This window comes from Armigeres subalbatus, chromosome 1, assembly GCF_024139115.2.
Source record: "Armigeres subalbatus isolate Guangzhou_Male chromosome 1, GZ_Asu_2, whole genome shotgun sequence".
NCBI classification, from domain to species: domain Eukaryota; kingdom Metazoa; phylum Arthropoda; class Insecta; order Diptera; family Culicidae; genus Armigeres; species Armigeres subalbatus.
Genome location: NC_085139.1, coordinates 23,891,851 through 23,910,770, shown reverse-complemented (window position 1 = coordinate 23,910,770; position 18,920 = coordinate 23,891,851). Strand labels below are relative to the sequence as shown.

General features: G+C 41.3%; 1 protein-coding gene across 1 annotated transcript; it reads right to left on the bottom strand.

The window, feature by feature from the left end:
* Positions 1-3,660: 3,660 nt before the first annotated feature.
* On the bottom strand, positions 3,661-5,076 carry LOC134206024 (uncharacterized protein K02A2.6-like). Its single transcript, XM_062681710.1, has 3 exons — positions 4,955-5,076; positions 3,849-4,126; positions 3,661-3,779 (listed from the first exon to the last, which is right to left on the bottom strand). The coding sequence occupies exons 1-3, from the start codon at positions 5,074-5,076 to the stop codon at positions 3,661-3,663; spliced, it is 519 nt and encodes a 172-aa protein (XP_062537694.1).
* Between the last annotated feature and the right edge of the window lie 13,844 nt (positions 5,077-18,920).

The window sequence follows — 18,920 nt, the reverse complement described above, 5'->3', positions numbered from 1 at the left end:
AACTTGGGTTTTTATTCAGGGTTCGGGTTGGCACTGACTCAGGTTTAAAAACGGAATTTATCATGTGTCTGAAACTCGATTTGTGCAATTGCATAACATGTGAATGATTTAGTTCGAAAAATGTATTGGAGGGTTACCCGGGTTAAATCGAGTTACATTCTTACTCCGGGTGGCCTGGAATATAGGCAATTAACTTTGATTGTACTGAACTCGAGTGCCGGTCTCTTCCCTCGCTTATGTGGTTGTGATGAGATCTGACGACCAAACTAGTACGATCACACAACCCTACTTCATTGAGCGCAATTGCTCAGTGTGGGGTTAATATCCGGAATATAGGCAATTTACTTTGATTGTATCGTACTGCGCTTTGATGAGGCTGGCGATTTAATCCGGAACTCCTTTGCGTCTATTGAAACTCGTTGACTTCCTCCAGGATGATACGGAACGTGACGACATGGTACACGCATGATATTCCGGGGTGGAATTCTGCCTGTTGACGTCGTTTTCTTCTGTATCCGCTTTAGGATAACTTTCCACAGAACTTTGAGAACAGTAACTGATGATCAATGGTATTTAATATAAGAGTGTGTTATTTGTTTTCTTTATTGTTTGCCAATATTACATTTCGAACATATGGATGATTTGAATTGAAAATTGACCAATATGAGAATGAAATAATTCATATTCCTCAATATTCCGCCTTTTCAACTTTTACAAATATATCCTGCATTTTGAATTATTCGTATTATGACGGAGAAGATTTCTTTTTTCCACGGTATTTGAACCTAGTGACCAAAGTTCACATTTAGTGTCTTCATCTGAAATTTTAGTAAATGGGATAAGTCATACTGTTATTTGTTCGTCGTTTACAGTAAGTACATTCCAGGCACATTGAAAGATTCGTATCACCACAGTTTCTGCAGATTGAATTAGTAGGTTGAAAGTTTATTAATAGAAACGTTTTCAAATGTGTGCACTATTGATCAGGGTGAAAATCTACAAACGCATTTCCAGTCAAATTTAATTCTAAACTATTTAATAAATATACACCACAGTTGGTACTATCTCGTTACACACTCATAATGAAAATTTTCCAGTCTTTCAAATTATCCACAATTATTCACGCTATCCTTGCATTCCGAAAGAAGCCATCCATTGTCACGAAAAGGCGATCAAACGCAAGTTCAATAATCTATATTTTTGTATGTTGTTTATGGACTGATTCAACGAGTCGAAGTAAAGAACCGTTTGTGCGTTGAAATCAATTAAAACCATCCAAAAGTGCATATTGAACAGTAATGGCGCGATCCAAATCCGTTTATTATTGTTACTTATGTTTTAAATCAATATTCAATATCATTCTCTGATTGAGTTTGTTTAGTGAATATCGTGGTTGAATCGTGAAATCCTATCAGGTGAAAGTCGCATTGTTCCGCTTTTTCCAACATCAACTGTGCAATGTCCTCTAGACAGGGAATGAATCCAAAAGTGAATGCAAAAGTCTCTCACTTTTCAGGCTATATCTCATGATAAATTTCTCTTTCTCTCTCGATACCACGGGGATCGAGACGTAGAGATTCCAGCTCTTTACGCATAGTTCGCATTTTTGTTAATATGGTGGAAACGTCGTCCGCCACTGGTGTTGGCTGAGTCGTCTGGTTTGCTGGGGTAAGGTTTCTCTGGGCGGCTTCAGCATAAGACCGCTTCGGCCTACGGGTAGGTCCAACCGTAGTCCGCTGTACGTCGTTTTCGGCTTTGTAGCCGAGGCATGATCAGCTCAAAATACCGCGATGGTTGCTGTTACACCTACCGCAGAATTTCGGTAGATCACATCTTCTATCCTCGTTGATCGGGTTGGTACCCGAACAATTCCCACAGATGCAGTTTTGTGCCTTGGAGCAAGCTGTGATGTGGTCAAATGACCAACAACCGAAACACTGCATCGGAGAAGGGTAGTAGGGCCTAGTTGAGCACCTCAAGGAACCGAAGAGGATATATTCCGGTCTTGAGGTCCCACGGATGGTGAAGACGAGCGTGGAGGGGTATCAATCCTTCCGTCGCCGACTTTTTTGGTGATGCGGTGAACTTCGTCCACTTCTTGATCATCCAGCTCCACGCGTAGCTTTTCGTTATCGTAGTTGATAGCATCCCTGCAGTAAATAATGCACTTAATCCGGTTGTGCACCGGATGGGGGATAACTTTAATCGCCGTACCGTTCTCCGGTTTCTTCATCTTGGTCAGTTTGTCGAAATGAATCTGGCTCCTGACTTTTAGCGCATAAGACCTTCCGGAAAAGCCGAGTCTATGTTCCCACCTGAAAAGCGATGGACGGACTTTTTTTTATCAGGAAAGGGCAGAGGGGAGATATTTCCGTCAACTCCTTGTATGCGTAACACCATCAGGTCTCCGTGTTTGTCCCTAGGGCTAGGATCCATAAAGATTGGAAGGGTAAGGCTTGTGTGGCTCCCGTCAATTTTCCTAGGTGGGTAATTGTTTCGGAAGGTTGGTCCTTCCCAGGTGGGGAGGGGCAGACTTTACAGACATCTCAGACCCCAGATAATACCCCAAATCTGGAAGCTCTTACCCTGAATGCGTTGGAGGGATAACTCAAATCGAACCAGAATGGGCTAAATTCGGAAAACGTCTTATCTTCAAAGTGTCGTAACTAGATGACTAATGTAGTTACAACCTTCGGACTTTGACCAAGGGGGAAGCCTCCCTTAGGAGATCCGATTCTATGGGGAGGGGTAGGGGGTTTATTGTAACTCAAGGGAAGGAGGGGGCAAATGCAAGGAAAATTTAATTAAAATTTAATTTAAAATAAAATTTCCGGCTGGGGCTCCGCCGATATAGATGGACCGCGGTCTACTCTTCGCAGCATCTCGAACGATATGGCTCGGGCTCGTGGAAAGCTGCATTCTTGTATTCAATAAATTTTACCATTCGCGCGACACGGTGGCCGTGACATGGAATGGAGAGTAACACGAAACGTAAATACAGTAAAATGACTTTATTAAAACAAGATTAAAATATTCGTTAGGTAACACGCGCTTCACTTTCATCGTCCATAATGAATCACTCGCTTTACAGCATCGTCTGCTGACAGGGCCGGCTGCCAACAGTGAGCACAGCTGAATTAAAACTTCTCATGCGTGTAATGGTAGGGATGTCCATAGGTCCCAACATCTCCCCTCTTAGTAGAGATTGTAGGCATCAAACCACTTAGGCTGTTTCCGAATCCTCGTAGATCGCCGTGGTAACTGTATTGCTGATTCTGTCGTTTCAGGCGTGAAACTAATAAAGGTAGGTGGATTTGAATACAGCTGCTGATCTTCAACTAATGACGACACTTCCACTCCAGGGTCAAACTGCCTTGAACCGACGGCTGAGCGTATACTCAGTGGATCCTCGATTATAGAAATGTTCCGCGGGTTGAAATGTTTTGCGATTCTGACGTAATGGTAGCAGGCGCAGAGTTGTTCACAGGTAGTGTCATTGGTTTAGGAAGCTGCAGATTCCATTCTGCCAAAAGAATATCCATAGGAAGTTGGATTTCTCTAGGCTTAATTTGCTGATCAACGACACTGACACTGACACTGACACTTTAATAGTCGTCTGTTCTCAGCCCAAACATTGTACATACTGCTCCCAATTCTTTCTTACACTTTAGCAGGAGCCCATCGCCAAGTGTTCTTAGTATGGATTTGGTCGTACACCCGATCCCCTTTATCAAACGACCGTAGTTTTCCATCTTTATTAGCCACTTGTACTGGAGGAGCTGGAGGGCGCAAGAGTTCCAAGCTTGTGCGAATTGATCTTCCAGAAATAACTTCCGCTGGTGCTTTACCGTTTGGTGTAGAGGGATTTGGGATGGTTCGGTAGGTAAGCAGAAAATTATCGAGAGCTGCCTGTATGTCTTCTCCTCCCTGTCGAATTTTCCGGATGGCTCGCTTGAACGTGTCGATGAAACGCTCGGCCTGCCCGTTAGATTGTGGGTGATACGGTGCCGTGGTGATGTGGTCGATTGCGTTGTCGATACAAAAACTAGCAAACTCGGCACTCTTGAACTGCACACCATTATTATCGCTGACTAACGTATTCGGCATTCCAAAACGTGCGAATATGCTTCGTAGAATAGAAATCGTTGCTGATGAAGTTATAGTTTTGGTTCGCACAATCTCAACCCACTTCGAGGAGGAGTCAACGATCAACAGGAAGTAGTCACCTTCAAGCGGCCCCGCATAACCAATGTGTACGGCTGCATAGTTTTCGGCCACGGTTGTGGTGGTGACTTAGGAGGGCTCTTCGCAACGGATGCACATTCCCTGCAAGCATTCACAAATTCAGCGATGTCTGCATCAATCGAAGACCAATATACGTAGCTGCGAGCTACTACCTTCATTCGATGTATTCCGGGATGTCCTCGATGCAACTGATGAAGACAACGATCAAGATATTGTTCTGGAATGACGGGGCACTCTCCGAACATCTCGCAATCGTGGACAACCGAAAATGAATCCTGTCGGTCGTAGAACTTTTGGACTTTATGATCGGCGATAGTTGACCTGGTTTTGGGCCAACCATGCAGCAAGAACCGGCGCACTTCTCTAAGTACCAGATCTTTTTGGGTCGCATGTTGAACTGCTTTAAAGCTGAAAGGAACAAATTTGATGGTATTTGTGGCGACTGATCTCAAATCTTTCTCAAGTATAACACTTGAGCTATGACATAATCTTCTTCTGGTCTTGCATGGTGCGCTATAAGGCGTGAAAGAATATCCGCACCGACGTAAATTTGTCGGTGCTGACGTACTCTATACGGAAATCGTACAATAATAGCTGCAATGCCCACCGTTGTAATCTATTCGCCGTGTACACTGGTATTCCAGTCTTGGATCCGAAGATTCGGAGAAGAGGAGCATGATCCGTTTGAAGAAGAAAACTTCGACCGTACAATATTCGGTGGAACTTGGTCACAGCGTACACGATGGCAAGGCCTTCACGGTCCGGTTGGCCGTATTGCTTTTCAGCCGGAGTGAGTGCATGTTGTACTACCTTGATAGCTCCATCAGGCATCTTGTGGCTTATTGTAGCTCCAACGCCTACTGAAGAGGCATCAGCCGACACGATGATTGACAATTCCGGATTGTGATGCGTGAGCAGGAGATCGGAAGACAGAATTTGTTTAAACTTATCAAATGATTTCTGGCATTCTGGTGACAATTCGAATTTTCATCCAACTTTCAGTAACGCGTTGAGAGGATAACGTAACGTTCGCATTCCGGAGACAAATTTCCCATAATAATTCATCGCCCCGAGGAATGAGCGAACTCCGAAAACATCCGATGGTGGTGGTAGAGCTTGAATCACTTGAATTTTGGCGAGATCTGGGCGCAGCCCTTGTTGATCGATAAGATGTCCCACATATTTTATTTGATTCTGTCCAAAAGAGCACTTTTCCAACTTAACCGTGAAGCCATATTCCTGAATTCGATGCAATACGGCTTTTAAATTCCTCTCATGATCATGCTTTATCAGTCCCTCCAATTATCACATCGTCGATGTAGTACATAGCATACGCTACTGGACGCTTTGCACGGAACACTGGTGTCTTACCTGTCTTCAGCGTAAGATGGATCTTTGCTTTGGTGCACAAGCCCGGTGTATTTTAAAATACGGATGGAAACAATTGCCCAAGAGATTCTGAGGTGAGTTTCAAACAGCTGATTTGATTGCAAAAGTTTTCCATTGGAACCGACCATAAGTTGAATGTGTCGATTAGGTAGATTCCCAATAAATGCAATGGTTGCTTGACGACGTAGAAACGACCTATGTGACTGAAACCTCCGAAAGTGACTTCGCATGAAAACTCCGACTCAAGCTGCAGTGGGTGTCCTGACGCCGTGGATGCATTGATTGTCACATTTTTTATGAAGGTTGATCGATTCTTCTCTACGTCTGTTCCTAAACAACAGTAATGTCGGACGCTGTATCAAGTTGTAGTTGGACCGGATTTCCAGCTAACTGCACTGTTACAAATTTTCGCTGCTTCTTCACGCTGCTCACTAGATTATTGGTGGCATACAGTGCGACAAAATCTCAACCAGTGAGGTCAACGGGTGCACAGTCTCAAAGCAAACTAGCGTGGTCTTGTCTTTTTTTTGCTTGTTTCGCATCGTTCATTGTTTCGCAAACTACGTTCATCGCATATCGGGAGCCCGAATGATAATTGAATCCAAAACAGTGGTCTACTTATATTATTATTAACGGTCAAAAACTTCAACGGGTAGCTAAGAAACCAACCTAGTCCTCCTGGAACGCACCCCGATGATTCTGGAGGTACGATAAGAACGACGCGCCTACCTAACTGGATGTTGAGTGATGATGAACTCGGCCAATCTATGATATTACTCATGCGCCGCAAAATGGATTCCCAGGGCAACGAACACCCAAAACCAAAAACGAACACCCCTACCTAATCCATTCATAGTTAGCACATCGATTGATTTGGCAGTTGGGGTGAGTGATACAATGAAATACTCTATCAGCAAGGAAGGTCGTGGAACTCGTTACCTTATCCGCACTAGCTCAAAAACAGTGTACAATAAGGCGATCACTATATCCCAACTAACCCATGGCTCTTTAGTTGAAGTGATTTCACACCCCTCATTGAATACAGTGCAAGGCATAGTCTACGAACCAGACTCTATAGATGTTGATGATACAGCACTTTTGGAATACTTCAACCAGTCTCAAGGTGTGAAGTCTGTCCGCAGAATCACTAAGCGTGTTGACAGAGACATTCAAAATACTCCACTAATAGTATCATCTTTCCATGGCACTGCCAGATTTCGTATATTCCGGAAGACTTCGAGTTTCCGTTCGTGTGTATTAGCCTGCACCAATGATTCGCTTTAATCGCTGCACTTTTGGCCATCCCCGCAAATATTGTAGACAAGCAAGCTGTTGTCAACAATGTTCACAAACGCATGATAATACCGACGGAGAGCAATGTGATGGAGAATTTTTCTGTAAGAACCGCAAGGGATCTCATTATTTTACCTCACGATCTTGTGCACGATACAAGGACGAAGAGAGCATCATTCGATTGAGAATCGATCGCAAAGTTTCAAGCGCTGAGGCACGGCGGATTCATTCAGAAAAGAACAGAAAGAATACTAGGGCAAGCGAGATTCAAAAAAGGTAAAATTAGTCCGAATTAGCAAAAGACTAATAAACGGAAACAACGTACAATTTTGGCTATACAAGAACACCACGTTCGACACAATGATACACGCAATCTATCACCTCTACTTCGTGGAAAGTACACATGGCGCACTGTGACTGGCAACAATACTTTCCAAGGGACCGCTCTCGCGGTATGAATCGTTGAAACACATTTAGTGTTTATCCACATATAGTGACATCCAGCTAAACACACCAATGCTTGCACTTGCAATAAAAATTATGGGACAGTTTCGCTGTACAGTCGTTAGTCTCAATGTTCCTGTTCAGTCATCCTCAAATCTAGAACATGACTTTAACCATCTAATCTCCCAACTAGAACCACCTCTACTGATACTGGGGGACTTTAACGCACATCACGTGGCATGGGGTTCTCCTCGTGACGATAGCAGAGGAAGAGCAATAGTTCGAATTTGTGATGATTTTGAATGATGGAAGCGACACGTAGGGTAAATGATGTATCTTGGACAAGCGCAGGACATTCATTGGAAGATATATCGAGATTGAATAGTATAAAACAATTGAAAACCACTAGTTGAGGTAAAAGTATGCAATGATCATACTTTCGATTAAAATTTTCCTACACATTATCTAAAATTGATCGAAGAAGCTCAGGCTTGTCCAAAATATGTACATGTCCAAAATATATCATTTACCCTATACGCGCGGTGAGAGGAACACCGCGATCGATCTATCGCTTTGTTCGAGTAGTATCATCATCAAAGTCCGCTGGTGCATTCATCGGGAGACAGCAGGCAGTGATCATTATCCAATTGAATTCCTTGATAATAATAGTCCCCGAACTACTGGCAGAAGACGTAGATGGGTTTGCCAATGCGCGAATTGGCCAGTTTTTGAATCAGCTATCTGTAACAACATAAATGTCGATCGAGAATACTCCCCAGTGGAATTAAAATCACGACGTAAGGTGCTAAGGGCCTGAAATCGTGCTCTGCCAGATGACTCAAATCGTAACGCTAAAAAAGAGCAATGGCAAGCAGCAAGAAGGGAATGTAGGTCAACAATAAAGAAGATTAAAAAAGACTCGTGGCAGCAATTTATATGGTATAAGCCTCCTTTCAAACACGCAGGAAGTTTGGCATAGACTAAATGCACTAAGAGGGAAGATACGCCACACTGGTTTTAATTTAACTATTGGATGCCATCAAACCGACGAGCCTAAACTGATTGCTGTCGAGTTGGGAATATATTTCAGTTCTATTTCTGCGCCATCGTTATACCCAGACTCGTTCCTAAGGAAAAAAGAACAAATTGAGCGGAATCCAACACTTTTCCCTATCAATACAAATCACCCCTGTGAACTGTACAACAAACCCTTCTCGATGTCTGAACTCCTATGGGCATTAGACCACGCTACAGGACAATCCCACGGACCACGGACCAGACCTAATAGCGTACCCAATGTTAAAACGACTTCCTATTCATGTGAAACATAAGCTCCTCGACAGCTATAACCATCTTTGGAGCAAAGGGCATTTTGCTGGAGAATGGAAACAAAGCACCGTTATCCCGATTCCAAAATTAAGAGCGGGATCAAAAGAAGCGTGCGATTTCCGTCCCATAAGTTTGACAAGCTGTAATCGGAAAATTTTGGAACGAATAGTGAATCGTCGTCTAATAATATGCCTTGAAGAGCGACATCTCTTGAATCTTCATCAACACGTCTTTCGTCAAGGTCACGGAGCATCAACGTACTTCATAGAGGTGGAAAATGTACTTGACCTAGCGCTGAAGGAAAATCTCCATGTAGATATAGCCACTCTTGATATTTCAAAAGCGTACAATCGTGTATGGCGTAAAGCATTCTCCGTCAACTTAAGGAATGGGGATTTGCAGGTAATTCACCCGCCTTCATTCGATCATTTTTGTCCTCTCGTTGCTTCAGAGTAGCTATCGGAAACCAACTTTCACGCTATTATGTAGAGGAAAATGGAGTCCCACAAGGATCGGTCTTGGCAGTATCGAGTCCATCTTCAAATGCCTCTCAAAAGATGTGCGTATAATTGAATATGCAGATGATATAGTGCTGATCGTGATAGGATAAAACGCGACGCGTGTCCGTATCAAAATGCAAGCACCAATTAGAGCAGTTGCGAGATTTGCGATTCCAAATGGCCACAGACAAATGTTCTATTTCTCACTTATGCAAGCATAGACACAACCCTTGGTTTCGAGTCATTACCGTAGATGGCACTCAGATTCCCTACAAGAAAACAATCAAAATAGTTGGAGTATCTTTAGATAGACACCTCTCGTTTAACCACCATTTTGAGCAAATGCGAGCAGATCTACACAAAAGGAATAATCTCGGGAGAATAATTAGTCGGTACCAGACAACCAGTAACCGTAACACTATCTTAAATATTGGCAATAATCTAATTCTTTAAAAAATCTTCTACGCTGTAGAGATTACATGTCGTAACTACGACCTTTTTATAAAGACGCTGGCACCATTTTATACTTGTCATAAGACGAGTTAATACAATCCCATTGAATTCCACCACTTAATTGTATCTTGACAGATACGTATTTCGACCTCAACAGTAAGGCCGTCATCAGTGTTTCGTACTTGACTCGACTTGGAGAAAATGATCGCAGCTTACACTATTTATACTATGCGTAGGTATAATAATTCTAGGTACTTATCTAGTTACATTTACTACTGTGTTTACTTCTACTCGCTTGTTGCGCTTAATGCTTAGGTATAAACTTGAAGAGCCAGGAGCTACCATTTCCTTGATCTTTATTCAACAACCGCGTTTGTACCTGTCGGTAGATTTCCAAGCTCTCAGCAACATCAAGTTTCCACGAAGAAGAGACATTTCTTAAAATTTTAATGTTTGATGTCGTAATTGAATGATTTTCCTGATATACATGTTCATCTACCTTAGACCTAAACTCATAATTTAATCCCTTATCAGTTTCCCTCTTAGCCTTACTTACTTCTGCAATATGTTCTTTGAACCTTACATCTAACGATTTTTTTGTTTGACCTACATATACTCTATCACACTGTGAACAATTAATTTGATAAACCCCGGCCTTATTTAACATTTCTACTCTATCCTTCGTGGAGCCCAACAGTGTCTTCAGTTGATTGCTTCTGCTGGAGAATACTAAATCGATGCCGAATTTCCTCAGTCGATGGCGTAGCTGGTGGGTGATGTGTCGATCATAGGGGACCGATACCCTCTTCAGCGGTTCATCGATCGGTGTCAGTGTTGTCAGTTCGTTTTTCCGTAGGTTCCTCTGCTTCTTGTTGATGATTGCTTGTATTGTTCTTTCCTTGTATCCGTTGATCCTCGCTGTTTCCAAGATGTGTTGTAGCTCCTTCGTTTTTCCTTCTTCGCTCAGGGGAATCGTCTGCATCCTGTGGATCATGTGATGAAAAGCTGCCATTTTATGCTGATACGAATGATTTGATGTGTATGGGATGACTCTCATGGTGTTGGTGAGCTTCCTGTAGATTTCGAAGTCTAATGTTGCATTTGTTCCCTTGATAACCAGTAGATCCAAGAAAGGTAATTTACCTTCCTTTTCCCCCTCGTGGGTGAATTTGATGTCCTTATGCACGTTGTTTATCGCTTCCAAAATCCTGGGTAGATCTTTCCGGTTGATAATGCTGAAAATGTCGTCCACGTATCTCCACCATTTCTCGGGTAGTACTCCTTGTTCCTCTAGGTTGTCCTCCAAATTCGCCATGAATAATTCGCACAAAAACGGTGATAGCGGATTTCCCATAGGTGCACCCTTCGTTTGTTTGTAGAAGCTTCCACGGAATGTAAAGTAGTTCTCATTCATGCATAATCTTGCAAGCTTGAGGTACATCTTTACTTTTCCTCGCCATGCTGTATCCGTCCGTTGTTCTAGTAGCCAATCCTCCAAAAGGTTCATAGCATCCTTCACTGGAACGCTTGGGAACAATGCCGCTACGTCGAATGATACCATGATGTCCTCTTCTCCGATGTTTCCTGATTCCAATATCCTCTTGGTGAACTCCTGGGTGTTCACAACTGATCTGCATTAAATAGCCGTTCCCCAGCAGATCAGTTGTGAACACCTAACTTTTCTAACCATTTTATAATAAAATGGTCCGCGAAGCTTCAGGCGTTCTCCCCTTATCACCAAACAAATATGTTTGCGTCGAAGCCGGAGTTTTACCATTCAACTACTTGTTGACACTTGTAGTTGCTTAAAGTGCAGTTTCATATATCGAAAGATCAAACCCAAACCCTCCTGGAAGCCTTCTTTTTACGGTAGCAAAAAATCTCTATAGTACTCTAACAGGAGGTCGATTTCCAAGAGCAGCATCTTTAAATAGAGTGAGTGACCGGAGTTGGATTGAATCGGAACCTCGAATTGATTGGTGACTAAAGCAAAAAATATCAACTTCAGATTCTTCATTGAAACCTCGAGCAGAATTTCATTCGCTAGTAGCAAGCAAGTACAAATCCCACTTCAAATTATATACAGATGGATCTAAATTCGGAAGCAAAGTTGGATTCGATATATACGGTCCAGATATTACTATATCCTTTAGATTACCTAACCGCTGCTCAGTCTTCTCCACAGAGACAGCAGCCTTAACGCTAGCCGTAGAAACAATAATCCCTTGCAGTCGTCCTGTAGTAATCTTCACTGATTCAGTCAGCGCTCTGAAATCTTTGTAAAGTAGTAAATCCCGCCACCCTTGGATTCAAGCTTTGAACAAGTACGGAAACCCAAACATAACATTTTGTTGGGTTCCTGAACATAAAGGAATTGCTGGCAACGAAGAAGCCGACAGACTTGCTGCTTCGGGGAGAACCAATCAGCGCCAGAAAACTAAAACCCCCGGCGGCGACGTTCGAAATCATATAGAAGTAACCATAAAAAGCCCCTGGAATAAGATATGGTTCAGTGAAACCCAACAATTCTTCAGGAAAGTAAAGGGTACCACAGAGAAATGGATCGATAGAGAAAAGCGTAAGAAAAAAGGACTAAACTATAAGGAAAAGGTAAAACTATAAATTATTGGACCCCGCATCAAATTGTATCTTAGCAATCCACGAACTTTTCTTTTCATACGAGGTGAATGAATTTGAATGAATTTAAAATCTCGTTAATAAAATAAATAAATAAATAAATAAATATTTTGAATTTGTATGTACCAGTGCCGTATGTTTACCAGAATATGTTTTAGGGATTTTTTTTTGGATCCCAGAATCCAAAACTAAATTCACAAGCGTTTTCAAGAACACATTGAAAACGAGAGTAGATATAAATTTGGAATCCAAGAGGCTTATCTTTAAAATTTTCATAAACTTCTTAGGTGCGATTACATATTTAATTTTTATCATGAACATTATGACAGTTCAGTTTTATTATGATAGAAATAAAAAGTATAAAGACGGCCTTGTTTCGTGTACATTATGATAGATAGCATGAGAACTAATCTAGTTTGTCTTCTTATCGCATAATGTGTTCGATCAAACGAGTAACTAAATAAGATATCAGTAATTTCATATTTTTCATATGTACACTATATGATACTAATCAAAATAATATCAAATTGAAATATTTTTTGATTTTGCTCGATATAATGATTATCATAATGAAAACTTATTATGTAAACCGTAAAAAAATGCCCGATATCAAATTTTTTTTTTGTTTTCCGTGATTTCAAAAATTGTTATCATTTTGTTTGTTTGGATACTACAGTTAGATCTAAATTTTTGATGTGATTACTATTAACCACCAAAATTTGATATTGCAAATGAAAATATCAAAATATCAATATAAGTTTTGAGTTTTTGCTCGGAGAAGCTTTCAGTTTTTCATGTGATCCATTGTATTGCATCGGAAACAACGACAAATATGATAAAATGATGAATAAAATTAATACATTCTCACCGTGGACGGATTTCGAATCATAGGATAATATTCCGTACAGCTATTTTCTAACTAAAATTATATTTAACAAGTTTATTTGTGGACGTAGTAGCGTTTATTTTTTGAGAGAATTTCTCCGCATGCTGCGTCTGGTTGACTAGTCACCAGATAAACAAACAGGGCTATTATATAAACTATATTAAATTTTAAGCAGACCGATTGACCAGGCTGGCACTGTAAATAGTTCAATACGCATCTTGAGAAGTGATCCCTTTGATTTTTATTCTGCTGATCTTACTCTGTTAATTGTTTTTCAATTGTGATATTTTAATTTTGGAACATATTTTCCATTTCAACGGCCAGAAAGCTTACTGTCAAGTCAGTGGCGTAGCCACGGGGGTGGTTTTGGGTACAAAACCCCCCCCAGAGACAAATTTTTTGGAAGAAATTTTTTTTTCGAAAAAAAAAAATGTTCAGAAAACCCCCCCCAGACCAATTTTCTGGCTACGCCACTGTGTCAAGTATAAGATCAGGATAAGATAAATGATTCATAAATGATTTTCCTTAAGCCTCCTTTAGTTTAATGATATCTCACGAAGTGAGATTTGGGTCCTCCACGATAGTTCCTAGGCGAAACTTTATGAGTCTTTTCTTGTATGGAAAAATTTTGCATGAAATAATTTTTATTTTTTCATCAGGCCATTTCTCATTTTTTCGCATACCGTTACCCGCTATTCGAAAGTCCATGAAACAAGCTTTTTAAAAAGTTGGAAAAGAGTTACTGTGGCTGAAGATATTGGCAGTTGAACAATGCATTGGTTTTTCAACATCTAAATAGTGCTTGGTTCTGATGCCTATATCTCGATACCCATGTGGCTTAAAGTGCTGATATGCTGGGGTTTAATCACATAACATAAGTGCAACTTCGAAGCGAAACCGTAGCAAAAAGTTGGCCCCCTTTTGCTTCTCGCCAAAGCTGTATAACTGGTATAGGAAACATCGTTCATCATGAGAAAAGCAACACGGCACTAAAAAGTGGTATAAAAGTTAGGCCCTGCACGAACAAATAAATTAACCCAAAATTTGAGTGTAATTGCATATTATTCGACGATTCGGTCACGATTCAAAAAATCTGTTATTTCACTTTGTATAGGATAAAGTGCCCAATAGTGGACCCTCCAGCCATTTTTGCATTATTACAGCACAATGTAAACATTTTGCTATGAAATTCCATCCGGAGAACATATCTGACAGAATTTGATTACATGCATTGGAAATGCTATGGAAAGTAGAATTAGATGATTTTTTACAATTTTATAAAAAATAAACATGAGAGTGTCCAATATAGGAATATTTTTGGGGGTCCATAATAGGGAAGAAGAACGTCACGAAATGGAACATGAAAATCAAATGAAGTGTCGACTATAGGGAAGCAAATTCCTATTATGGACCCCCAGGGGGTCTACTATAGAGCGAATTCAGTCAGACTTCAAAAGGTTAATTTCAACGAATAACGTCGTGTATTTGAGTGTTTTATGTATGTATCGTGAAGAGGAGATGCAGAACTTGTTATTAGATATCCTGCAGACTTAATATGTTTCAAATTTCTACTCCTTTTGCCAGGAAGAGCAAAATTCCGCTACTAGGAGGTCCACTATTGGGCATTTTACCCTACGTTTTATTTTCTCAATGAATTATGAAATAAAATGTACGGGACTTGAAGCATCAAATATACATATATCTCATTTTTAAGGTATCAAAAAAGATTAATTTTTCAAAATCAGGCCTTCATTAGGCAGAATAAATGTTCAGCACATTCAAAGTTAATTGCCTATATGCCGGGTATTAGGCCACCCGGTTTGGAAATTAATTACTATGTCTGAAACTTGATTATGCATATGTATTGTTTTGCTATTTGTGGGAAAGATTCGGTGATGAGTTTTGTCTGTTTGTTTTTTGGCATGATTCGTTACTAACTGATGCTAAACGGCAGACAATCGAAATTGAAAATTTTGGAAGGGCTCGTGTTGTCGTCACAGCCCTTAACGTTTCCATTGAAATCGTGACGTCACGCTCGTTTGGAGACAGAGGATTTATCTTCGCTCAATCAAATGTTTCAAACTTAATTTTGTAATGATCAAACTGAGGAATTTGATTAAATCAACCGAAATTTTCAAAGTAGAATGTCTCCCAATGGGGACAGGCATTTTTGAAAGAAAAAAGGTGACTTTTTCACGGTGGGAATAATATCAACATAAAAACAGTGCCCATTAATGGGTAAAGTCATCTAACCGTGTAAAGTTTGATTGTGTTTACTATAGGTTTTTCCGTGTTTCGAAAGTGAACTGGTATAATCCCTTTGACATTACAATGTTCTCTATACCACCTCTGAATCAGTACTTGGGTACATCTTTTTGAACCTGAGTTACACATATGTTATGTGGTTTAATGCTCCGCAGCATTAGCTTTTAGTAGGCCAACTTAAATTACACATTCGGAGAAAGTCGATTTTTGATATTCGGCCACCTGATTCTCGATAGTGGCAGGGCTGCGATACCTAGCCACGTTATAGGATTTCCATCTAAGGAATAGCTGACGTAACACCGCATTTCTTGTCCAGCCCACCCGCTACGGTTCAGACGCTGTTTTGGGCCGCCCCTAACATGGAGAACAGACGCTTATGTAGGTTTGATTAAAGTCCCCCCACTCCAGGACTAGGCTAGTGCGCTTTGACCGGCATACGGTCGCTTTGATAGGGCCTCCTTTTGCGGGTATATGCAACTTTTTATAGAAGTACAACAGAGCCTACTGTCAAACCCTTACCACCAATCCTAGGCAGGCGCCACAAATGTTTATTATAGGATTTAAGTCAACCGGCGAATGAGATCCACCAAGCCGAATCCCGTTTGACATTTAGATTGCGCAGGGTAGGTGAAAATTCCCAGCACGTTAGCTGAGGAAGTGCCAAAACCCATAATAATAGTAATAGGTCCATAAGTCAGTCCAAACATCTACACCGAGGTCACCTGGTGAATTCCACAAGTTTCTGCGTCAACAAACAGGAGAAGATTCGAAACACGGTACCAAGATACCAATCAGATGTTAAATTTAACAACCATCTACATCTGCAGAACCGTGTAATCCTTTTTTATACTGAAGGACATGACCGTACAGAATTGAACAGATACCCAAACAGTTGATCTAAATCTTCACTTACCGTTTTGATCTTGATATGATGAAACTTGTCAAAAAGCACTTTTCAGATTATGTTTGCCTAAGCAAATGCCACTGCACTGCTTATGCATATAATCTCCAGATGAAGTTCGCGAAAATATCTTCAATCAATTAGCCTAATTGAGTCCATTTGCCCGAGCTCAAGTCCATTGCTCGCAATGTTTGACCGCTCCGCTGCTGGCACCCTGACCAACCCGTCGAAGGAGATTAAACGACCCAACAGAGTTGAGAAATCGCTGCATCAATCTTAAACGCTTAATCCATTTCCAATTTGCTTATGGCAGTAGCGCTCCTCGCTTGCTCCACATATTGCATGCAGATATTGGCCTTTGCCTCCGTCGTCGGTATGAGTACACTCGTTCGTCATAATATCACTTCGATATCGGAGCGCAAAGTGGGCAAACAAAGTCCGAAAATTTAATCAAATAAATGTGAACTGAAACTGGCCGACGTCCGGCGCTGAAATCCATCCATCGCTCGCTCACCCGGCGAGCTCTCGAATTCCAGCCGAATCCTTGCCATTTTCTTCATTAGGCTGATGGTCGGTCCTGCCGGGCCTTGGCGTGGCCGTGCTCTTTTTCGGTGGGAATCTGAGTAGTTTGGCAAACAAAGGCATCTCAGGATAAATAATAGCAATGTTTTCCGCTTGCGGGGTGAAATATGTCTGCTTGAGTTGACCGTTACTGACTGATGGTCAATCGTTAATTGCCATTACGTACTTAGTTGATTGCATTGATTGAATATTGGAAAAGAGCTTCTTATTTGTAGATTATGCTCGATTCTTTCAAAGTACCGACATGTTCTATATAAACAAGTTTTCAAGCTATCATCAACGTGAGAATTTGCGGCCATTTATCTGATTATTGCTTTCAAGAATCAAGATACGCTTCTGCTCTGTGACTTCCATTTTTCTGGGCTGGGCTCCGATGAAATTTGATATCTTTTCGTTGCCCTTCCCACGAAACCATTTTTTGCTCTTGAACTATCCCTTCTATTGGCAGCCAAAAATGTGTAATCGAGCTTTCTGGGCACGTCCATGGTTCAAATAACACTAATGAAGTTAAGAGCCATAAGAGATGAAGTGATCGATTCGACTGACATCGAATGTCATCGTCACCGGAAACGGGTTCTCCCGAAATTTCAATCCTCCATACCAGCGCGGGCGGAAAGGTAAACGAGGGTGGTCCACTGCACTATTCAAATCCAACAAATGGCCCTATAAAGCGAGAACACAAAAACTGGAAAACTAACATTTTCACAACACTTTGCTAAAGCCCCCTTCAATCGAATAGCCCCCCCATCGCAATCAATAAACATGTTTCCATTGATTAAGCTTTGTGCCACCAAATTACGCGCATTCTTCGCCGTCCAAGTTGATTTTAATTGTGCATTGGATCGCCTGCCGCCCGATGCCGGACGGTACGGGGTCAATAAAAACGTCCATCAGTGGGTGCGGGAGGATCAAAGCGAATCTTACAAATGAACCATTCTCACCCGCTCGCTTGATGACTGCGACGAAGACCTCGGCCCCGGGACGCAGGATTTATTGCGGGGTCATAAAGCACCCAAGTGCACTGCCGCAGCGTGCATCGGTCAAGGATTGAGATGCAGCTTGGTTCACACAGTTGAAATATTGCTACTGCTGCTGCTGCTGTTGCTGGCTCCCTCACTGATTAGCGTGAGGATGAAAGATGTGAATCGAATTTGTAGAATTGTTGATTCGAAAGAACATTCGGACGCATATCGTGGTTACAAATGAATGACAAAACTGTGAATGATATGTCGGGTCGCCAAGCCACTTGATTGATTGTGAGATTTCATTCTAATTCGAGAGAAAACTGGTAGATTTATTTTGGATCCCACGCTGCTTCGTCACACACGCCGTATACCAAAGAACTGTATGTTCAGGTGAGCGGCTGCGTGCTTTCAGGGACGTTCAGGACAATCGGAGGATGTTACAGAGTTGCGGGACGAATTCCACCAATACCAAACGTACTTTGAGTTTAATAATGTCCATGGTACCTCCAAAAATTGTAGGAACGCTCATTTTCAAAATCGCAAGACAGCTTATTCGAAATTCTTTGGTATACAGAATTGGTCCACTCAATGGTAGTGCAAATATTAAGTTTCCAATAGTTATTAAATTTCAGACAAAGTTCAATACGAAATTCTTGTAACCCTTTTTTCCTATTCGGTTGTGCAGCTACGATCAGCTATTTTATAATTATTTTAGTATAATTTGCATTGTGGTATTGAGAAGTTATGCAGTTTAAATTTGTTTTTATTCATACAAGCGGGAAATGAGAATAAAGGAGGGAAATGTTGGAAAAAAGTGAGACTTCTTCTTCTTCTTTTAGGCATTATGTCTAGGCTAGTCGAAACAATTATCAAACCAAAAAATTGCCTACACCGGCACCGGGAGTCGAACCAAGCCACCCTCAGCATGGTCTTGCTTTATAGCCGCGCATCTTACTGCTAGGCTAAGGAGCGCCCTATTTTTTTCAGTTTATACTTCCTGAATCTCGTCCTTTTCTTTGGTTCACGGTTGG

Bases quoted from the DNA above. Each gene is read 5' to 3' on its own strand.
- LOC134206024 (XM_062681710.1), bottom strand. From the start codon at position 5,076: ATGCCTGATGGAGCTATCAAGGTAGTACAACATGCACTCACTCCGGCT. The intron at 4,127-4,954 runs GTACGGTCGAAG...TATTCTACGAAG, and splicing joins ACCAAGTTCCACCGAATATT to CATATTCGCACGTTTTGGAA. The intron at 3,780-3,848 runs GTAAAGCACCAG...TGCGCCCTCCAG, and splicing joins AAATCCCTCTACACCAAACG to CTCCTCCAGTACAAGTGGCT.